Here is a 23,733-nt window from a genome sequence, read left to right on the forward strand (position 1 = left end):
GTGCAGAGGTCCAAGTGCTTGGGCCATCTTCTACTGCTTTCCTAGGCCATAGCAGAGAGCTGGATCAGAAGAGGAGCAGCTGTGACTAGAACTGGAGCCCATATGGGATGCCGACACCACAGGCGGAGGATTAACCTACTGCGCCCCGGTGCCAGCCCCTCCAAAGCACTTTCTAGTCATTATTACTAGACAGTGCAAGTGCAAATGCCAGGTAACGAGAACCACAGTGTGGGTGGGGAATCGTGCCTGCTGTCCAGCTCTTCATGGGCACTGGCTTCATTCACCTGTGGGAGCGTGGTGCTGGCTTACAGCTAGGGGGACCCTACTGTTCTCAATACTTACATGCACAGTGTGCTAACAAAAGGCCTAAAGTCCAGCTATGTGAGCAGTGCCTGCCTGAGCAGTCTTTAGAAAGCAGGGCTATAAGAACTGTCATGGGGCTCCAAACCCATAAGAAGCAGTGGTATAAACGGCATCTTATTAAATGTTAAAGGCAGCAGATAGATCGATCTAAGTTTAAAAGGGCTGACATAAATAACATCAAGTACCCGGTAAAAATAATAGAATTAAAAAGGAAGGAAGGACCAACATGGGAAGCAGTCCACACAGCAGACTCCTAGAATGACATTCACTGTAAATAACACTCTGACCTCAGAATCAACCCTTAAGGCTTCCTGGTCTGGCTGAAAGGCCTGCAAGAGCATTTCAGGCATGGAAAGACAAGACTCTGTGACAAAAAAAAAAAAAAAAAAAAAAAATCCTACATGAAGGATCTCTGTGAGGCCTCAGAGGAAAGAAAGGGTCATCAAAGAAGGATGTACTCTTCTCTGAAGGGAGGAGAGAACATCCACTTTGCTTATGGCCGTGTCCAAATACCGACGGAGTCTATGGTCACAAAGGCTTCCATAGCCTTGGCAGCCCATGGCAAGAGCCTCGGGAGATCAGTAACGTCATAAACAAAAAGTGTTAATTGTTAAAAGAACAACAGTAGTCACTGTGCACTTGCTCCCCATGTAGGACCTCTGTCCCTACTGAATTGTAATATGAGAATCGACTGCAAATTCTCTCCCCAAACTGCACTCTATATGTTGTGTGTGTGCATGGGTGCAAATTGTTGAAGTCTATGATTAGCATGGAGTTGGTCCTCTGTATATAAAGACATACTAAAAGTGAACCATAATGAAGAAGGAGATGGGAGAGGGAGAGGGAGGTGGGATGGGAGCTAGCGGGAGGGGTATGGGAGAAAGAACCACTGTATTCCTAAAGTTGTATCTATGTAAAAATGCATTCATTAAATAAAAATTTTTAAAAAAGGCAGGGCTAAGAGGCAGATGATGGGGGAGGAGGGGGGAGCTGGGTTCCTGTGGCTGCAGAGCTCTAAGGCTCCCATGGGCAAGGGCGCAGTATGCTCAGGGCTCACCCTTCATCCTAAGGACACTGGGGAGGCAGCGACATCCCAGCTGGCAAGCGACATGGCCGCGTGGATTTGGAAGATGCTTCCACAGTGCTTCCATTTCACAAGATGTGTTTTGCACACACTCTGTAGGGTAGGTATTGTTTCCATTCTGCAACTGAGGACTTAATTGACTGAGTCATTAATTAACCAAGGACAGCGAGCTAATAAAGGTGTGTGCAGGATTAAGTAGAACCTAGAGCTTTATTTCCATATGGGTGTGTTTATATTGTGGTCAGAGCTGATATGAAGCTGGTAGGGGTAGGGGGAAGTTAAAAGCAAAGAATAGAATAAAAACAGATTGTGTCTAGCAGGAGCCAACGCTGAATGGTTCGTTAGAATTCTGTTTTCAGAATCACCCTTTGTGTTGTTTTTATTCTTGTTGATTCTAAGCTGGTTTTGCTTCTGTAACCAAGTTACCATTCCCAAGAGAAGTCATTTTCAACCCACAGACCAAGATCTTTTGGGGGACCCAAAGTCACTGCAGAAGGTCCTCAAATTCAATATGGATACTGAAAATCTTACCATCTATTTTACGGGGTTGCAACATTTTTTAAAAATACAATTGCAGGGGCCAGTGTTGTGGCACAGCTGGTTAAGCCACCACTTACAATGCCAGCGTGTCCTATTGGAGTTCTGGTTCAAGACCCAACTGTTCTTCCAAACCAGCTTTCTGCTAAGGTGCCTGGCAAGGCAGCAGAAGATGACCCACCTGTTTGGGCTCCTTCCACCCACATGGTGGATAGAGTTCCTGGCTCCTGGCCTTGGCCTGGCCCAGCCCTGGCTGTTGAGGCCACTTGAGGAATCAACCAGCAGATTCATTCTCTCTCTCTCTCTCTCAAATAAATAAGTCTTTTGAAAATTCAACTTATATGCAAAGGAATAGTCATACTTGAAGACTGGAAATTCCTGGTATTACTAACTGCTATGTGTGCATGAACACTGGCTGTTGGGGCTTAGGCAATGGTGGAATTTGGGTGTCCAAAGGCTCTGAGGAAAGGGAGCAACCAGTACATTTGTGTGCACCTGCCATGTGGTCAGGAGTCTGGAAAGGGCTCAAGCAAGGTGCGAGTGGTGGTGGTGGTGGTGGTGGGGAGTGGTAAACTTATTTCCTTGACGTAGAAAGAAAACATTCCAATGCCTTTCTCCTAGAGGCTGGAGATGGACTTCTTTTTATGGCCAAGATTCAGGTAATATCTTCAATGGGTCCAAACCATATTGACTTCAAAATGGTGTGTGAGTGAAAATCCAGGGGCTCAGCTAGAGTTCAAATTGGAGAGAAGAAGAGGGATTGTCTAAACCCAACCTGGGACCTGGGCTGGAGGAACAGGAGAAGGGAACGGGAGAGAGGCAGCTGGGGGCCCTGGATTTGGCACAGGCCAGTTTCCTCCCTCAGAGCAGAACCTCTGGTCCCTCCCGTGTACAATGGAAATAGCACTCCTCTGGCTTGAATGAACCAATGAATGTAAAGTGCCTTGTAAGTTACTGGTTGGAAGTTATCTTTATGCATTTATTCTTTGATTCCACTTCTAGGAATTTATGTTGAAGCTGCACCTCCTCCAATAAAAATAATATATGAGTTTACAAATGTGTGTTCATTATACCATTATTTGTCATAGAAAAACATTACCAACAACCTATAGGCCATATATTATAGTCTTTGATCGTTGCATAATATGTTTCTATAAAGTTAGCAACTTAACAGCCACAGGCATCTGTGAGCTCACCATTCTGTAGGTCAGAGGTCTGGCATGGGGTGACTGGATTCTGTGCTCAGGGTGCTACAAGGCTGAACTCAAGGTGCTGGCTGTACTGAGTTCTCATCTAAAAACCAGGGAAGATGCATTTGCTGCCGAGCTTCTCCTTGTTGTTGGCAGGATTTAGTTTCTTGTGGTGCTGGGATGAGCTTGCTGTTTCTTTGCTGCGTGTTGAGTAGGGGCTGCTCTCAGCTTCCCGAGGCCATGGGCATTCCTTGCCAGGAAACCTCTCCATCTTCAAGTCAGCTACGCTGTGTCAGCTGCTGCTTGTAATTTCAATCTGACTTCCCCCTTCTGTTGTAAGTAAGAAAAAACACTGTACTTTTGAAGGTCTCATGTGGCTAGGTAGGGTAGGGTTATGGCTTAGACAGGCCTTGTCCTGCAAAGGCTCATGTGCGGGGGGTAACACGTCGCCAAGCTAGGAACACCAAGATCGCCAGCAACTGCCAGGAGCTAGGAGAGAGGCAAGGAAGGCACAGCCCCTAAGGCCTTCAGAGAAAATACGCTCCTGCTGACATCTTGATTTCTGACTTCTTGCCTTCAAAATTGTGAGAGGAAAAACAAAATTTTTTTTTACGCCAGCTGGTTTGTGGTCATTTGTAATGGCAGCCTCAGGAAGCCAGTGCATCAGCCAACAGTCAGTGAGGACCTGCAGCTTGCCGACTGACTGAGCTGGGAAGTGGATCCTTCCCAATCCAGCCTTGAGATAGCAGCACTCCAACGACACCTCGATTGTAGCCTGTGGGACCCCTACTTGAACCTCCCCTGGGTTTCTGACCCAAACTGAGATACTAAAGGGCCGTCCGTGGTTTTAAGTTGCTAAGTTTTGGGTAATCTGTCGTACAGCAATAGGTAATACCTATATGCTCATACATAGTCTGGAGAGAGATGGAGGGATAACAGAAACAAATGATGGTTACTGACAGGGGACAGCTGCTGATTACTGATGGCTACTGGCAGGGCTGAGTGGATATGGAGTACAGGAATAGGAATGGGTGCGAGGCTTCTCTGAGTAAATTTTGCATGCTTTGATTTTGAACCACATGAATGCTTCATATTCAATGATACAATTATTTAAAAATTATAAAATTATGAAAATAACTCTGAAATTGAAATGTGCGAAGTATGGGTGTTCCAGTTTTCCGAACGGCGTGTACATTTTCAAACCCAAAGCTGGGTTAATAAAAGTAAGTGCAAGCTTACTTCCTTCCCACTTTGGAGGTTCGCGAGGACAGGGAGAACCACCCCCTGAGAAAGCTCCCTGTCCGTGGCTCTCGGGGCGTTCCCCAAGCTTTTCTACACAGCAGACTCGAGAACCGGGGCGGTAGAGGCATCCCCGAGTCGCAGGTCATTTCCTCCCTCGTGAGTCGGAGTTTCTCTCGGCCCCGCCCCTCCGCGGCCGGTGACTGGTGGATGGGGGCGTGCCCTGGGCGGGGATGTGCCGGCGTCGGCCAATAGCAGCTGAGGCTGAGGCAGGGGCGGGACCTGGGCGAACCATCCCTCCACGGTCGGCTAGCGCGGTAAGGGGCGTGTCCCGGGCGGGGCCATGCCGACTCAGACCAATGGGAATCTAGGTGGTGGGCGGGCCAGGGTGGCCTGGGCGGAGCCACGAGTGGGCGCCTGGGCCACCCGCGCCGCTCGGCGGCCCTTTTTCCACCTCCTGTGCCACCTTCTTGGCAGGCCGCAGCCGAGCCCGGGTTGGAAAAGGGCGGAGCGGGGCCTCTGCCGCCGGGTAAGTCCCTGACCCTCGGCTGCTCTCGCCCGGCTTGCTTGCTCCGCGGCGCCGGGAACCCGACGGCGGGCGATGTCGTTGGTGGCGCGGGTGTCGTCTGGTTCGCGTGCAGGGCCGGGCTCAGGGGGCGCGACGTTCCGGGGACCGGGCCCAGCTCCTCGGGCTGCTGCCGCCCCGGGTGGGCCGGCCCCTCAAGCACCGCTGTGGGTAGTGGGCGGTGATTCCTGTTCCCTAGGCGTTGGGATGCCGGCGCGACGCCCGCTCTGCATCTGGGCGTTTGTGCCGGAGCGAGCTCCGGCGGCTTCCCTCCCCGCGCATCCCTGCCACTCCGGCTGGCCGCTGGCGGCGCGCTGCGCTTTGAAGCGCCCATGCCGCGTGCCGGGTTGGCTTCCTTTCTTGAGAATGGGCCCAATGAGTGTGCTGGGGGAAGTTCCTGTAGCTGTGGGCTTCAAGGGCTTTCTGGGTTATAAGATTTCCCGTACAGCAGTTGCAGCGATCAGCCTTAGTGCCCCTGCGCCAGAGAGCCGAACAGGGTCGGAACCGCAGTGCAGATTCTGCCTCCGTTCCTCTGGTGAAGGTGCAGGTTTGGTCTTGGCTTTGCTGCTGCCAAACCTTGTGACCGTGGGCTCGGTGCGTTCATGTGAAGTCAGATTTCTAAGGTTCCTTTTCAGCGCCACGTTTCTCTTCAAGTCCGTGATGAGCTTAGTCTTCGTTCTGCACCTTTAAAAAGAATAGGAAATGGGAAAAGTTCGTGAAAGGGCTGTCAGCAGGGGGCAGGGGACGAAGATTTATGAGGCTAGTTTGCAGGCTGAAAAGGGAATGCCAGGTAGGTGAGAGAATTTATGAACAGTTACCTGGGAGGAACTTGGAAAGCGTGCCGAAGTACCCACAGCAAATACTGTTTAATTACCTCTCTTCACAGCTGTACAAATGAGATCAGAGAGAACAACATACCAAGTGTAAGGGAAAGGGTGCAGAACAGAGAGGAGGCAGATACGAACTTGCAGCCAGACTGAATGTATTCAAAGGCAAGCTCCATCACCAAGTAATGGTGGAAGAGAGAGGGTGGGTAACTTAGCCTGTGTGGGAAGTGTAGGGAGAATCCTCTGGAATTCTTCCTGTGCAGCATTTTCACCCAGAAAACAGTTTCATGCAGACAGCTTTCTAACTCCTCAGTGGAAAAATCCTGCATTTATTCCAGATGTGGAGGATTCTGTACCCACCCACCCACCAGTCTTGCCTGACAGCTTCTGCACAGGACCATGTGGAGGGAAGACCAAGCGACCTTGGTTTGAACACTGCGCAGCTGGGACCGGGAAAAGTCATTGTTCCTTTGGGAAGCAGTGTTTCCTCATCCGTGAAATGGGAGTAACCATATCTATTTCATAGGCTTTTAGAAAGCCTGTGTAGAAATGTATGGTCATGCCCGATGCCACGTATCCAGCGATGACAGCTAGTATTGTTAGGATTGTGTTCATAATGCAGGCCACATCGTGACAGAGGGGTGCCGAGTGGGAAGCGATCTAGAAGCTCAGCCTCCCCCAAGCTGCCCCCTCCCCGCCCCTGCAGAGTTGTCCTCCCTTGCCTGGATCTGGGGCTGAGACAAGGTGACCGCCAAGGCCATGTGAATCTCTGATTGCCTTGAGCTGTCAGTCTCGGCACATCAGTGGCTAGAATTGGAATGTTTCCAGAAACTGTGCTTGGAAGTATAGGAATGTGTGTAAGGGGACTCCTTCCAAAGAGGGCCCCAAAACAAAGTGTATGTTGACCAAACAGAGATTGCAGCCTGGGATCAGTGAACCCCGGAGAGGGGCAGCTTGGAGTAGCTTGGCCAACACCGGCTCCCCCAGGCCAGTCTTCACCTGCACCTTTTGTTTGGATGTTTGTCCAACTCCCCAGCTCTCTAGTTCAGGCTTAAGCCAAGTGATTGTTTCTTTAACTCAGCAGACATTCACCTGGGAAGGCCCAGTGGTCTCATCTGTTCAGGGAATCCAGTGCTAGCATTTGGAAAGGAAAGTGGAAGAGTTGGGAAGTGGTGTTTAGTCTCTGGCTAGCTAACTTGCATTGAATAGGAAGGAAGCTCTTTCTTAGAGTCTGGGGGTGGAAGCTGCTGATGGGGGGGGGGCACACTCATTTGTGGAAGGTTAGTTTCACTTAGGTGGCACATCTGGCTAGACACTGGGGGTTTGTGATCCCAAGCCACAAAAACTATGAGGAGGCAAGTCCACGGCCATTTGGAGCTCTAGTTGACTGCATGTAGGTATTAACTAAGAGCCTTGGGTTTTAATCTCATTAAAAATGTAATATTAAAACTGTCAGAGGAAACCGTAGTGGAAATTCATTAAAACTAAACTAGCAAAACAAATAGAAGTAGTGGCAGAAAACTAGGAAGTTAATCAGTGAGATGACATGAGTCATATGACAGTACGGTGGTTAAACTTTCTTACAATTAAATATCAATTAGAATCCCATCTCCCATGTTTTTTTTTTTTTTATTTTGGGGGGGGGCTGGCATTTGGAAGAATATATTTTAAAGTTTGTGTTTGTCTTTCAATATGTAGTAGGAAAAAAATCACTGCTAAATTAGATAAATAGAAGGAAGAATCAACTTTAATGTCAGCATTGAAAATTAACTGCTTAAAACATGATTTAAGTGACTGCAGCTTCCCAGGGAGGAAGTGGCTGTTGTTTATTAACTCAGGAACAACCCTGGTGCTTGGGCTGCGCCCTTGAGATCCTCATTCCCTGGGATGGGGGAGAGGGGAGAGGGGCTGGGGGCAGGGCCCTGGTGTCTGTATTTTAAGAAGCGATTCACCTGGCTGAAGGCCTGATAAGGAATCCTGTGTTCCACACTGGTGCTTGAGGCAAATATCACACCCCCAAGTTAAATTAAAAGTCATTGGCCATCACCGTGGCTGCCGGATTCTGTCCCGGTTGCCCCTCTTCCAGGCCAGCTCTCTGCTGTGACTTCCCCCTATCGGATAACTTGAGGGAGAAAACTCAGATAGAAGTTTTTCTATTTACATCCAAAAAGCCCTTTGTTCCAAGAGGAGCAGAGGTGGGGAAGCAAGACCCAACTCCTTAACCACCCCCATCCACACCTTCCCCCTCCCCCGCCCCCGCCTCAACCCGACTGTGGGGCCTCACTCAACCGGACTGGGACTGTGCACTCAGTCCTCTGCCTCCATGCTGAGCCGCCTGCCTGGCCTGTCCAGGTGTATTCTGTCCACTCAACTGCTCCTCCCCCCAGTCCGAGCAACTGTGCACTCTCTCAGGTCCTGTCTGGAGAGGTGCCCATCCGTTCTTACGGATGTCCTTTTCCCTAATAAACTTTGCTACTTCTGCTTTCCACTACTCTGTCTCATGTCTGAATTCTTTCTTGCAGGAAGACAAGAACCCTGCCATTCACCGGTAACAAAACCGGTATCCATATGGGATGCCAGCATTGCAGGTGGCAGCTTAACCTGTTATGCCACAACGCTGGCTCCTATATTTTCTCTTAATGTTTTTTCTCCTTTATTAAGTACATTTTTAGTGTTTATAAGATACATTCTCCTACCAGTACATTTTTTGATTTTGCTTGGTAATATTTCTCCTTAAAATTAATAGAACATTAGCCGGTGCCGTGGCTCAGCAGGCTAATCCTCTGCCTTGCGGCGCCAGCACACCGAGTTCTAGTCCCGGTTGGGGTGCCGGATTCTGTCCCGGTTGCCCCTCTTCCAGGCCAGCTCTCTGCTGTGGCCAGGGAGTGCAGTGGAGGATGGCCCAAGTCCTTGGGCCCTGCACCCGCATGAGAGACCAGGATAAGTACCTGGCTCCTGCCATCGGATCAGCGCGGTGCGCCGGCCGCGGCGGCCATTGGAGGATGAACCAACGGCAAAAAGGAAGACCTTTCTCTCTGTCTCTCTCTCTCTCAATGTCCACTCTGCCTGTCAAAAAATAATAAAAAAATTAATAGAACATTACTAGAATGTTTTATGTTTAGAATCTGTGGATTCTAAAAAATCTCCATACCCCACTTCTTTATAATAGTGGACAACCTCAGGTGGCAGCAGAAAGAACTCTGCACTTGCAGTCAGGATGCTTGGAGTTGTCAGCCGTGTGGCCTGGCAGGGGGTGACACTGGGTGTCCTAATCTGTGAGGATGGCAGTAACTGTCTTCCTATCCCAGACTTGTGGGGGAGTCCACTGAACTCACTTACAGAGAACATTTTGTTGGTGTCAGTACTTCCACATGCCACTGTTATGTAGTTATTATTTTGCTTTTTAACTTGACAGTCAGCAAAATCCAAGAGAGGGCTGGAAAAGGTATTACTGGTTAGTAAATAAATGATTGTCTCTTAATAATGTGTTTTCCTAACTTATAGTGTTAATCATCAGATTAGTTAGGAATTTGTAAAAGCTAAGAGTTAAGTATAGGTGTTGTTAACTGTTTTCAAGGATAATAGGTAGATGAGATGATTTGTTGGGAGGGCCAGAGTTTGCTACATAAAACCATATGATTGGGGCCGGTTCTGTGGCGAAGCCAGTAAAGCTGCCACCTGCAGTGCTGGCATCCCATATGGGCGCCGGTTCAAGACCTGGCTGTTCCACTTCCGATCCAGCTCTCTGCTATGGCCTGGGAAAGCAGTAGAAGATGGCCCAAGACCTTAGGCCCCTGCACCTGTGTGGGAAACCCAGAAGAAGCTCGAGTCTTCTGGCTTCAGATAGGCCCAGCTCCGGCTGTTGCAGCCATTTGGGGAGTGAACCCGCAGATGGAAGATCTCTCTCTGTCTGTCTCTGCCTCTATCTCTCTGTAACTCCACCTTTCAAATAAATAAATAAATCTTTTTAAAAAAATATGATTTTCAAGTTCCATATCTAATAAGCCTTCTTATTCATTTGTGATCCCTCTGAATTTGGTTAACATTTGTAAATGAGGAATGGCTATCGGTAGATTTAATCTAGGGACTTCTGGGTTTCTTGTGTTTTCTCTTAGCTTTAACGAGCTCCTTGGCCTGTTGAGAACTGCCGTTCTGGGCAGTGGTGACTTGTGAAGGTCACTTCCACAGGTAGTCGCTTCCTGGGAAAAGTAGACTTGGGAACTCCCTAAGCACATGCATAGTAAAAGCACTGGGCATGTTGCTTGCCAATACTGACTCTAGAATATTCGAAATTCACTTTAAGCCAACAGTAGTCACAGCTGATAGCATATACACAGAAGTAGGTTGATTTGCATGTGTTTCCTGGTGATGGATACCAGGCCAGAGTTTCCAATTCAAGTCCCAGAGATCCACAGAACACATGAACATGGAAGGCCTGGCTGTGGTGCCAGTGAGTACTGTCACAGTGGGTAAGGGAAAGGAGGATGGACGGTGTTCGTTGGGTGTTTTTATAATATTTAATCCCCACAGTAGGCAAAGGTAAGCATTTTATTTAGCTTAGAGAATAGAAGTGAGCTGTTCTGCATGGTCGTGCTGGCTTCTGTGATGGTTTTTCTACAGATTTACTGGGGGGAGGGGCCAGTGCTCTCATCCAGCGGTTCATTCTCCAGATGCCTGCAATGGCCACAGGTTGAGCTGCGCCAAATCTGAGAACCTGGAACTCAAACCAGATCTCATAGCTGAGTGACAGAAACCCATGAGCCATCATCGCTGCCAGGGTCTCCATTGGTTGGAAGCTGGAGTTGGGAGCAAAGCTGGGAATCAAACCAGGTGCTCCGATGTGGGAGTTTGGTGTCTTAACCACTAGGCCAAGTGTCTGTTCTGGTGATTCTGGCTTTGAACCTAAACTTGGAGGTTAGCAAGAATTTCCCCTAGGGAGAAAGAGTGTGGCTCCGACCAGAGTCTGCCTCTTTCCATCATGCTAGGCTGCCTCCCAGCTAGTAACAGAAGATGGCCAGAAGAGAGCCCACGTTCACAGAGTGTGAGCTCCAAGTAGGTCGTGGCAACTTTAAGTTCATTTTTGCCTTGCCACAAGGGTTTGCAACATTTTTCTGTCAGTGCATCTGTGGAATGCGTTGCCTCCTGGTCTGGACTCACTAAGACAATGTCAAATGAATGGCAAATATTTGTTGCACAAGAACAGATTGAAGATAATACAGACTACCCAGAAAGCCTGTGGCGCCCTGGCGCCCTACACTGAGTGCATGCACACTTATCAGGGTTCCAGCACAGAGATTACTCTTTAAGGCCTGAGTGACAGTTGAGGCCACTGGTAACAGGACAATAGAAAGAGCTGGTTTGGGCCTTGGGTGCTAAGGGAAGCTGAGGCTTCCTTTGGGGTGGGGGGTGGATTGCGATGCTTGCATCTGAAACCACTTCCCAAATAAAACCAAAGAGTTGAGAGAAGCAGCTGCCTGTGTGCAAAATCCTAAATGTGAAACCCCTTCCTTTTGTGTCCAGGAAGAGCCACACTGGAGGCGATGTTTGCATAAATCAAAGAGGAAAGCAACAGTGGGAAAATGTCAGCCCTCAACTGGAAGCCGTTTGTGTATGGAGGGCTGGCCTCCATCACGGCCGAATGCGGTAAGGAACCCCTTTGCCCGCTGCGTGGGAGGCTGTTGGAATTTCAGCCTGCGATTTCGCTCTTGATGTAAAAGCAGTTCAAGTGCAGAACGGGAGCTTGTGAAGCAATCTCAGAATTCTAAAGTGTCTTTTTTTGGGTGCTGTTTTCAAGACGAAATAGTCATTTGGGTCACCCAGTAGCAGTTTGGGGCTCAGAGTTCAGTGGGGGAGAAAGTTGGGTCTGTGGACCAAACAAAATCCTCGTGCGTCATTTCTGGCTTGCCGCGGGCCCCCGCCTTCCCCCTGTTTATGCATTTGGCTGTAAAGAGGTTGGGACACTCTGGGGTCTTGCCTGAGCCAGGTGAGGTTGACTGTGACTGTGGAGTCACTGTCTAATTGGGTACACTGGCCACAACCTATGCGTGACTTCCTCGCCGGGCAGGTTCATCTTGGATCCTATCTGTTCCTGGGTTTGTTTATTCTCTGGAATCATTTCTTCAACAAACATTGATTGGGGAGCCTCCGAGTGCCCAGTGTGAGGCTGGACACTGCACTGCTTCCAGGACTCAGCTGCTGCTGAGCTGGGACAGATGCCCGAGGAGTCCATGGGGACCAGGGTGAGGGTCAAGGCTTAGATTCTGTGTGCTGGTGGGCTCTTCCATGGACACAGTGAATCGGACTTCCTGTGTGACACTGGGTTTTACATATTTGGGTGGACCTTTAGGTACTATAGTAGACATATTTACTTGCTTTGTCAGATTATTTGTTTAGTTTTTAAATAACTTATTTATTTATTTGAAAGGCAGAGATACAAAGAAACCAGAGATCTTCTATCTGCTGGTTCACTCCCCAAATGGCTGCAACAGCTGGATCTGGGCCAGGTTGAAGCCAGAAGCCAGGAACTCCCACATGGGTGACAGGGGCCAGGAGCCAAGAACTTCCACGTGGGTGGCAGGAGCCCAAGGACTTGGGCCATCTTCCTCTGCTTTCCCAGGAGCATTAGCAGGGAGCTGGATCGGAAGTGGAGAAGCTGGGACTTGACCTGATGCTCATGGGATGCCTTTTTTGCAGGTGTTGGCTTAACTCACTGTGCCACAACAATAGACGCAGATTTCATTGTAGACTGTTTTGTAAGCCACTTTAGAAAGTGAACTTCTTTATCTCTATTCCTTTATATTGAACCCAATTTTAGCCTTCACATAGTTACCCAGTAGTAGCATATGTTTTTAAGTGGATTTCCTGTTTGTATAAATCATTCCATGGGGGCCAGCACTGTGGTGCAGTGAGTAAAGCCTCTGCCTATGACTCCGCCATCCCATGTGAGTGCCAGTTTGAGTCCCAGGTGCTCTACTTCTGATCCAGCTCCCTGCTAATGCACCTAGGAAAGCAGTGGAAGATGGCTTGGGTTCTTGGGCCCCTGCATCCATGTGGGAGACTCAGATGGAGTTCCAGGCTCCTGGCTTCAGCCTGGCCCAGTCCTGGCCATTGCTGACATTTGGGGAATGAACCAGTGGATGGAAGATCTCTCTCTCTCTCTAAGTCTGACTTTCAAATAAATAAATAATTTTTAAAAAATCATTGTAGGTATCTTCTTTGAACAGCAAGGCAGCCTTCCGAAATCCTATGTAGAATAAGATCACGTATATAAAAATCTAAAGAAAAGAAAATAGGTTTATGCTTCCTTTTTGGTTTTATGCATCTTTTGGTTCCCCCTGTTTTTATTAATAGGAAAAATTTTGCAATGTCTGCCATTTCTTGATTCACAGTGTGACTGCTTCCTCCATGAACTTTATGTATCACTAGCCTTTATGTAGTGAAATTTTCTTTTTTAAAAATTTTAAGGCACATTTCCAATTGATTTAACCAAGACAAGGCTCCAGATTCAAGGCCAGACGAACGATGCAAACTTCAGAGAGATTAGATATCGAGGAATGCTGCACGCGTTGGTGAGGATAGGCCGAGAGGAAGGGCTCAAGGCGCTGTACTCGGGGTGAGTAGACCTGCTGCATCTGTGTCCCTGTTGACCTCTGCTGGTGGCTAGCCTTAAGACTCAGACTTCACGGAGGAAAAAGCTAAGGTTTGGGGTGTATTTGATCACAGCAGTTAGCAGGGTGGGTTCGTCACCTATACTTCCAACGTTATTTTTTAAATACAGATTTCATTTAGTGAATGTGTTGGGGGAACCACGTTTTTATTATGTTCAAGTGCAGACAACAAAACAAAGATTGCATTTGTTTAAGAACATCCTGTTAATTCAGTTTTTCATTCTTTGAAAACAATCCTTTCCTGTAGCTGTTCTGAATTCCCATGGTTTGCCACAGGGTTGTTGAAGGATGCTTTGGGAGTGCCCAGGGAGAGAAAACAACACCCACCATCTTCTTCCTCCCTCCCTCCTTCTCCAACTGACTGAACCCACCCGGAAGTCAATTGGTGGGGGAGTGTGGGTGATGTAGGCCTTGGGTGTCACCCTCTCAGGGCACAAGGGAAGGGTGAGGGTGAATTGGGAGGCTAAGTGGCAATCGGCCGTGGCACACCGTCTTAAGGAACCATGCTTAGTAGGGGCTGCATGTGTGTAAACGGGGTTCCGAGGGAGCTGATAGGGACTAGAACCTGGTAGAGAGAGGACCTCAGTCCCAGACTTGGGGGTGGGAAATTGAGGGGGGTGTGGTTTCAGGAACGTGGTCAGTCCAGAGGGCACTGGATCAGATTTTGAAGGATCAAGAATCGTCAGCCAGGTGAGATTAGAGGGGAGCTATGTTCAGACAGAGCCAGCAGTATATGCCAGAGAACACGGACCATTTTAGGAACTACAGGTAATTCAGCCTGGGTGTAGTATGGGAGTTGACAAGAAGCAAGGGATGGAACTGGAGTGTTCATAGCAGTTGGGATAGGGACAGCCCCACCCATGCTAAGCATCTTGATCACCTCTATTACACCACTGGTCTCATCCTGGGCGCACAGCACCTGCATGGATTCACCATCCTAGAAGGTTTTTGGCTTCTAGTTGTGTCATTTTAAAAATGAGAAATTGTACATAAAATCTGGGTTTCCTTTGAGGAAGACTTACATTCATTCACTTATGACAACTATAGCGGGAGTCGAGGGTATTCTCTCCAGTTTATGAAAGGCCTCACTCACATCATGTATGTGTGTATACAGTTAGACCCTCACTCGCTCATGGCTTCCACCAGGTTCCTGTAAGCATTGGAGTTTTCTATGCCTGTAGCAGACAGAAGCTGCTGCAGGGTTTTAAGAAGTAGAATTGACAAGATTTCCATTGTAAGAGTTGCCTGCCTGCCCGTCTTTCGATGGAAGTAGAAGCCATGGGAGTAGATGAGCTGCCCAGGGCGTGTGTGGAGCAAGGGGTCCCTGGAGGACACAGGATTCAGAAGTGGAGAAGGTGACGTCACTGCAGATCTGGGAGGAGACAGCTGCAGGGGGCCTGAGCAGATACTGCACAGAGGCTAAATGAGCTACTCCTTGAAAGGTGTCATTTGATTAGCAATAGAGATGTCAGCTGGTCACTTCCTTGAGGGGAGCTTTGAGGGAGGGCACTGCAAGGATCCCAGATTGCGTGGGTGTGGTGGGTGTGGGGTTGGAGTGTCATAGGAGGGGCATATGGGATGGAGAAAGCTGACTTGTTTTTCCTGGTTCTGTCTTGAGCTTGCTTGCTTCCGTATTGCAATGGGGAAAGTTTGAGGGAACAGGGCGAACCTCAGGAGGTGGGAGGTGACATGGGAGGTACTTTCCTGGGGAAGGGAAGCCCTTGCCTTTTCACTGAATGGGCACTCGGACTCCTCGTGTACTACGTCTTCATGGAGGGGACATACGTTGGGGGGGTGGGGGCGGAGCTTTCACTGAGCGCACTAATAATTGGTGCAAACGCCACTGTTCTCTCGCTGGATTTTGAGTTGTGATAGACCGTATCCGCGCCGTCTGATTGTGGAAGGCACTCTGTGGGCCGTCTGGAGGAGTCTGATGTTGAGATTGTCCTTGTCCCTTTGCGCTTGGTTTGACAGGATCGCCCCAGCCATGTTGCGCCAGGCTTCCTATGGCACCATCAAGATAGGCACTTACCAGAGCCTGAAGCGATTATTTGTTGAACGCCCCGAAGGTGAGCGGACAGCAGGGGGCTGTCTTTATCAAGCGATTTCAGAGCAGGGTGTTCAGCTTGCTGTAACTTCACTGCTGCTTTGTGCTTCATGTGAGTGTGGGGGGGAGGGGTAGGCGTTGCACCTGCTGCTTGGATGCCTACATCCCATGTCAGGATGCCCGTGTGAGCCCTGGCTGCTCTGCTTCTGATCCAGCTTCTCAGTGCCTTCTGGGAGGCAGCAGATGATGTCCCAAGTGCCCCTGAACCCGGTGAGGGAGACTTGGATGGCGTTCCAGGCTTCTGATTGGCCTGGCCCAGCGCTGGCTGTTTGGAGAGTGAACTATCAGGTGGAAGATCTCTGTGTCTGTCTCTGCCTTTCTCACTTTGCCTTTCAAGTAGAAGAAAAGAAATAAACATTGAGGGAAACAAGGGCAGGTCAGTTATCAGCTGAATTGAGGTGAGCAACACTTACCAGGGCCACGACTACAAACAGCTCAGTCAGTTGTGGCATCTGCAAAGTGCCTGTTCTGGAGAATATGTTGTCACTGTTCTGTCCAGCTGATCTCTTGGTATTCAGAACTGAGTTCTTTTTTGTAAAAAAAAAAAAATATTTTATTTATTTATTTGAGAGGTAGAGTTACAGACAGTGAGAGGGAGAGACAAAGAGAAAGGTCTTCCGTCCATTGGTTCACTCTCCAAATAGCCGCAACGACCAGAGCTGCACTGATCCGAAGCCAGGAACCAGGTGCTTCTTCCTGGTCTCCCATGTGGGTGCAGGGGCCCAAGGACTTGGGCCATCTTCGGCTGCTTTCCCAGGCCACAGCAGAGACCTAGATTGGAAGAGGAGCAGCTGGAGCTAGAACCCGGTGCCCATAAGGGATGCTGGCGCCACAGGCAGAGGATTAACCTACTGTGCCTCGCACCAGCCCCAGAACTGAGTTCTTACTCTCCATGCCTGGCTGGCTCTGTGACATGATTTTCACCCATAGATCTTTCCATGTCATTTTCACAATGAGATGAGCACTGGCCACCATTAGCTGAGAGTGGGAGAACAAGAGCTAAGATGCTTTGAAAGTACTTCAGAATATTTCAAACTAAACACATACGACAGTCATTGACACTTTCTATGTCAACTCTCCATGTCATCTCTTAGCAATATATATCTTTTTAATTCTTCTAACAAATGCATCTTGTCTTGATTATAATGGTCTGAATTTATACACCAAGTAAATTGGTAGGTGGTTTCTCACTTTGTATGATGGTTTGTGTTCCTTTTTAGGGATCAAGAAATTTTGCTTAGCAAAATCCCTTTAGCCAGAAAAAATACTAATCTTTTAAGCATTGCTTATTCATACGTATTCATAAAGTACACAATTATTTTTTTTTTAAGATTGATTTATTTATTTGAAAGGCAGAATTACAGAGGAAGGGAGAGGCAGAGACAGAGTGAGAGATCTTCCATCTACTGATTTACTCCCCAAATGGCCACAATGGCCCCGGGCTGGGCCAGGCTGAAGCCAGGAGCCAGGAGCTTCTTCCAGATTTCCCATGTGGGTGAGAGAGCCCAAGCACTTGAGCCACCTTCTGCTGCTTTCCAGGCCAGTTAGCAGGGAGCTGAATCAGAAGTGGAGCAGCCGGGACTCGAACTAGTGCCCATAAGGGATGCCTGCAGTGTTTCAACCCACTACACTGCAAGACCAGCCCCACAATTCTTTCTCTTACAGTGAAGGAGTCATGTGTACATGAGTTACACCTATGTTTGAGTTACTCATGGGAACAATCCTGTATGTTTGGAAAGTGTAATGCTATGTCTTGGTTTACAGATGAAACCCTACTGATAAATGTCATATGTGGAATTCTCTCTGGAGTCATCTCTTCAGCCATTGCTAATCCAACAGATGTTCTGAAAGTAAGCCATGCTCTCTCGATCTTACCAGCACATTTTCTTACTGAGAACAACATTTGGGTAATGAAATCTGTGAATATAACAGATGCAGTGTATGTGAAAGTGTTCCTAATGTAAGTGCCAGGACATTTTAACTTTCATTGCCCACCACGGGGATGTCCCCCTGACACAGATAAGTTCAAAAGAGGTCATTTTGTAGACATTGGTTTTGCTGGTTGAACAAGATCAAGTTTGGATGCAGCTGAATCTCTCTTTTTTTTCCCTGAAAAATCTCTTTTGTTTTACAAAATATACAAGTTTTATGCATATTTCAACTGCTCAGTCATGACAATTTCTGGATACATTTTCTTATTGTTAATTTTATTTTAGGAATTACAAATGAAAAATATTTACTTACCCCAATCAGACATAAGATGTTAGAATGACCTTATTAAGAACGCTGGGCATACAGTCTCCTTCAGTCCCTTTTGGAATAAGGCAAAGAATGAACTAATAAAATAAAATAAAAATTAGGCATCAGTTACTTTTTGAGCTTTCTTAAGGTATGTCTCTCTACCCCCCCAATATTATTTAACTTGTGTCTTGTGCTTCTACCTTTTACTACCTGAGTAGCACCCAAATGAAATAGGAAAGATCCTGTGTAGCAGGGTTTCTGACAAGCAGTACATTGGGTGCCCTGCAGTGACACGGGCCCCATAGTGGAGCTGCAGCATGGGAGGCACAGACATACAGGGCGCTCTTGTCCCAAGTTTCCCAGTGTTGAGGTCAGAGAGCTACAGAAGAATATCTGTACTCCTGGCAATTTCCTAACTGTATCTCAGGGCTCATAGGAAGGCAGTTCCTGTATATTGGTTTATTTTCCCACATTAGTGTGGCAGTAATGGTTCCTCTTAGAAGTTCGTGGTGATGTGTTTGCTCTCTAAACAAAAATGAGGGCACCAGTTTTATTTTGTTTTTAACGATAAATCTCTTTTCATTCTTAAGAATGCAAAGAGAGTTGCATCCAACTTTATGTCTGTGGTGGAATCTGGTCACATGGATTCCATGGCCTTTGTGAAGTTCAAGTGTAACAGTGTGTAATGAGCATCATGTGGCCATCACACGGCCAGCTTGCCTGCATACCTTTTGGTCCCGCAGGTTGGAAATAGAAGTGACTTGGAAAGACTAATTTAAGAACTATGCTTGCTATGCCCAGTGCTGCCAAGTACATCAGATAACTCTTATTAATCATATTAATAAAGTCTTTAGCATTACTATCATTTTCTCTCTTTCCTACATACAAACCTTTTGGGAAATACACAAGTACTTCAAAAAGTTTGTAGAAAGATGAAATCAAAAGAATTTAAAAATTAAAAAAAAAAATGGAAACCCATGCATAGTTTTTTCAGAATATAGGTTTTCAGTGAACTATTTTTTTAAAAGATTTATTTATTTATTTGAAAGTCAGAGTTATGGAGAGAGAGAGAAAAGACAGAAAGATCTTCTATCCCTGATTCACTCCCTAAATTGCCTCAAGGACCAGGGCTGGGCCAGGTTGAAGATAGGAACCAGAAGCTTCTAGTCTCCCATGTGGGTGCAGGAGCCCAAGCACTTGGCCATCTTCTGCTTTCCCTGGGACATTAGCAGAGAGCTGGGTCAGAAGTGGAGCAGCCACGACTCAAACCAGCACCCATATGGGGTGCCAGCACTGCAGACAGCAGCTTAACTCACTGTGCCACAGCACCAGCCCTTCCATGAACTTTTTGAAGTACTCTCCTATATTATTTTCTATCCCTCTCGAAAATCTTTTCCAAAAAATTAATTTTAGGGCCAGTGTTATGGTGTAGTAGGTAAAGGAAAGTCAGAGAGCTTTACCCACTATGCCACAGCACCCCTCCCCCCCCCCCAATTTCTTTTTTGATACTTAATGAATTGCTGTAGGGAGGATTCTTTGGACTCTCGTTAGATGCTTTTTGGAGCTTCTAGAGTCCTGAGGACCAATTCTTACACATATGTAGTGTGGTGAGGACGTTGTAAAGTGGCATCCTGGTAGTATCTGTATCACAGTGTTTTTTCTGTTGATGAGAACAGTAGCAGTTGAAGGATTTTCAGAGTCGCACATCAGTAGGAAGGAGTGGGCTGGTGTCCATTCTCATGTTGGTCTTTGGAATAATCCCTAGATACGGATGCAAGCCCAAAACAACACCATTCAAGGAGGAATGATAGGCAACTTCATCAACATTTACCAGCAAGAGGGGACAAGGGGACTGTGGAAGGTAAGCTTGAAGAATGTTTTTTAGCTGACTTTTTAGTTCTTCCTTTTTTTCTGTCTTTATTTTTTCCTGTCTCCATTGCTTGTTTTAATCTGAGTGGAATAATGGAATAAGGGGAGATATTCCAACATCTTCTGTTCTTGAAGGCATCCTCCTCCTTCAGCTCCGCCCCTGTCACCTGGGAATGTGGGGACCATGTCAGGAATCTGAAGTGCCCTTTGACCAATTCATATAGAAGAAGTGAAGGTTGAACTTCCCTTTAGTTTGATCATTTTCGTTTTGAAGAAAGAATTCTATGGAGAAGCTGCCTGGGTTCCCGTTCTGATGTACATTTTGATCTGTATGGTGTCCTGGCTCTTAAGGAAACTGTGCTTAGGCAAGAGCTGACCTGGGGTGTGCAAGAGCTGAACTGGGGTGTGCAAGAGCTGACCTGGGGTGCCATCTCCTAGTATCCTGGTGGCTTTTCAGTTTATAGCATGGTTCCCCAAGATCATCCAGTGTGAGCGCTCAGTGTGACAAGGAGACCAGAGACTCTCAGAGGCGCCTTCTCCTTGGTCACTGTCTGGCCCAAAGTCGTACAGTTAGTGCCAGAATCAGAATTAGATTTCACTTTTGAGTTGCCGCCCTGTGGTCTTGTCCCTTCAGTCACTCTACATTTCTGCCCAGCAACAGGAAAGCATAAAAATTCATGGCAGTTTGTAGGGTGGACCTTTGCATATTTGTAAGACTTGTTCTTTGCAGGCAAATCTGAATTATTTTTCTTATTAATATTTTTACCCAGGGTGTGTCCCTCACAGCTCAGAGGGCGGCTATTGTCGTTGGTGTGGAGCTGCCAGTCTATGACATCACCAAAAAGCATCTGATTCTCTCGGGCCTGATGGGAGACACTGTGTATACCCACTTCCTGTATGTTTATGGATTTTTAAAAATTAATGTTTTAGGTATGCATGAGTGTGAGTGGTAATTTGATATAAATTTATAGAAAACTAATTTTTTTAAAGATGTATTTATTTGTTTTGAAAGACAGAATTGCAGTGAGAGGGAGAGTTAGGAATATCGTCCATTTCTTGGTTTACTCCCTAAATGCCTGCAACAGCCAGGGCTGGGCCAGGCCAAAGCCAGGAGCCCAGAACTCCATCTAGGTCTCCTGTGTGAGTGGCAGGGACCCAAGCACTTAGGCCATCATCCTCTTACTTCACAGGCACCTTAGCAGGAAGCTGGATCAGAAGCAAAGTAGCTGGTACTCCCATCAGCACTCCATTGTGGGATGCCAGCATACCAGGTGGCAGTTTAACCTGCTGTACCACAGCACCTACCCCAAAATTTTTTGTAAAGATTTATTTATTTATTTATTTGAAAGTCAGAGTTACACAGAAAGAAGGAGAGGCAGAGAGAGAGGTCTTCTATCCGCTGGTTCACTCCTCAATTAGCCGCAATGGCTGGAGCTGTGCTGATACAAAGCCAGGAGCCGGGCCGGCGCCGCGGCTCACTAGGCTAATCCTCCGCCTTGCGGCGCTGGCACACCGGGTTCTAGTCCCGGTCGGGGCACCGGATTCTGTCCCGGTTGCCAGCTCTCTGGTGTGGCCAGGGAGTGCAGTGGAGGATGGCCCAGGTGCTTGGGCCCTGCACCCCATGGGAGACCAGGAAAAGCACCTGGCTCCTGGCTCCTGGCTCCTGCCATCGGATCAGCGCGGTGCGCCGGCTGCGGCGGCCATTGGAGGGTGAACCAACGGCAAAGGAAGACCTTTCTCTCTGTCTCTCTCTCTCACTGTCCACTCTGCCTGTCAAAAAAAAAAAAAAAAACAACAACAACAACAAAAAACGAAGCCAGGAGCCAAGCAGCTTCCAGGTCTCCCACATGGGTGCAGGGGCCCGAGGACTTGGGCCATCTTCCACTGCTTTCCCAGGCCATAGCAGAGAGCTGGATCAGAAGTGGAGCAGCTAGATCTCAAACATGTGCCCATGTGGGATGCTGGCACTGCAGGCGGCGGCTTTACCCACTGCAACAGGGTGCTGGCCTCCAAAATTTTTAGAAATTTTAAAAGAAGTTTATTATTAAAGTGTTATATTCTTATATTTGAAAAATTACAACTCAGAAGTAGAACAGGACAAAATCAAAGTCCTTACCTTTTACAGAGGTAGCCTTTGTTACCAGTTTGATAGATATCTTCCAGACATTTTCTATGTGTATACAAGATGTCTACAAAAGTACATTACACACTTTAATATTTACATATATATATATATATTTAGAAAGATTTATTTATTTACTTTGAAGGAGTTACAGAAATTGAGATCCTCCGTCCACCAGTTCACTCCCCAAATGGGTACAATTGCCAGTGCTCCGCCAGGCCAAAGTCAGGAGCCAGGAGCTTCATCCAGGTCTCCCACATGGGTGCAGGGACCCAAGCACTTGGGCCATTCTTTGCTGCTTTCTCAGGCCATTAGCAGGGAGTTGGACCAGAGGTGGAGTAGCTGGGACACGAACCTGTGTCCATATGGGATGCTGATGTTGCAGGTTGCTGCCTTACCCGCTCTGCCACAACGCCAGCCCCTAGGTATATTTTATTAACATAAATAAAATCATGGTTTGTATTCTCCTTTCTGCTTTAAAAATTTTAGTAGAACTTCCCAGGTATCTTTCCATAAGTCAGTACTTAGAGACTTCATTTATTTTTAGTAGCTGCAGATGATTACATTGTATGAATATTTCATGGTTTATTTGATCCATTTTTGGGATTGCGATTTTGTCCAAGAGGACATTTGGCAATGTGTCAAGACTTGCGGTTGTCACCACTCGGGGAAGTACCGTTGACATCCAGTGGTTAGAGGTTAGGGATGCTGGTCAGGCGGAGACACTTTCTCCGAGTCGATACCATTCAAAGAACAGAGTTCAGCTGGGCAGACAAGTGGTTCCTGAACTGGGTAGCACTCAGGACCAGAAATGGTTCCGAGAGCTCCTTCCCACCACGTGTGCCGGTGGTATTTATAGCCAGGGAAGTGGAAACGCCGCGCAGAGGGCCCCTTCCAGCGGTTCTGCTCACAGTTTGCACTTTGCAGTGGAAAGCAGCCATTCTGCTTTCTACTTTGAGTGTGGTCAATAAACTGCCCACGACATTGAACCCTTTATTGTAACACAGGCCTGGGGTTAGGTGGCTTTGCCCGATGGTAGGCTGGTGAAAGTATTCTGAGTTTAAGGTTTCTAGGCTAAGCTATGACGTTCTGCAGGGCAGACATATTAAATGCATTTTCAGCTTGATATTTTCAGCAGATGGTGGGTTTGTTGGGATGGAACCTCATTGTAAATTCAGGAGTATCATTGTAGATATAGCCTGATTTTCTGGGCTTTTGGACATGCTTTGGTTGTTTTCAGTCTGTGATTGGTGGAAGGTTTAGATGCCATGAACAGCTGAGACTCAGTTACTTGTTATGAGTTTAATCTCAAGTTGGGTTGAATGTTATTTAAATATTCAGTCAGGTGCCAGTTATGTATGGAGGCTCGTATAGGCCAAACTTAATTCAGTTTAACAATACCAAGTGTGGTCTGTGGTAATCTTGTGAGACAAAAATTATAGTCAGACCCTAAGACTCCTGGTGGGCATTACAGTAGGGAGATCTTTTTCTTATCTTTCTTTTTATCGTCTTCATTTTTTTTTAAAAAAATGTTTAACTGAGGATCAGAGCTGTTGTGTTGCGGGAAAAGCCACCACCTGTGACACCGGCATCCCGTATGGGTGCCAGTTTGTGTCCCGGCTGCTCCACTTCTGCTCCAGTTTCCTGCTAATGGCCTAGGAAAGCAACAGAGGATGGCCCAAGTGCTTGGGCCCCTGCACCCACGTAGGAGACCCAGATGAAGCTCCTGGCCCAGCCCTGCTCATTGTGGCTATCTGGGGAGTGAACCAGCAGATAGAACATTCTCTGTCTCTGTCTCTGTCTCTGTCTCTCCCTCTCTCTTTCTCTCTATAACTCTGATTTTCAAAAATAAGTAAATCTTAAAAAAATGTTTAACTGATACAAAAGACTGTACATTTATGGGGTACCATGTGATGACTTGA

General features: G+C 47.3%; 1 protein-coding gene across 6 annotated transcripts in view; it reads left to right on the top strand.

Annotated features, from left to right (window-relative positions):
* The window catches only part of SLC25A30 (solute carrier family 25 member 30), an 88,997-nt gene that overhangs the window by 59,746 nt on the left and 5,518 nt on the right, over positions 1-23,733 (top strand). For 3 of the 6 annotated variants that reach the window (XM_008259996.4, XM_051850042.2, XM_070048793.1), the window contains 6 exons: positions 11,326-11,448; positions 13,270-13,417; positions 15,447-15,541; positions 17,344-17,429; positions 19,586-19,681; positions 20,460-20,584. In XM_008259996.4, the coding sequence (XP_008258218.1) occupies positions 11,385-11,448; positions 13,270-13,417; positions 15,447-15,541; positions 17,344-17,429; positions 19,586-19,681; positions 20,460-20,584 (614 nt within the window). In that variant the 5' untranslated portion in view covers positions 11,326-11,384. Of the gene's footprint in view, positions 1-4,804; positions 4,943-11,325; positions 11,449-13,241; positions 13,418-15,446; positions 15,542-17,343; positions 17,430-19,585; positions 19,682-20,459; positions 20,620-23,733 lie in introns of those variants that run through there. The other 3 variants (XR_011378795.1, XM_002712959.5, XM_070048794.1) reach the window with 3 other exon arrangements.

Source organism: Oryctolagus cuniculus, chromosome 9 (genome assembly GCF_964237555.1).
Source record: "Oryctolagus cuniculus chromosome 9, mOryCun1.1, whole genome shotgun sequence".
In the NCBI taxonomy this organism is placed as follows: domain Eukaryota; kingdom Metazoa; phylum Chordata; class Mammalia; order Lagomorpha; family Leporidae; genus Oryctolagus; species Oryctolagus cuniculus.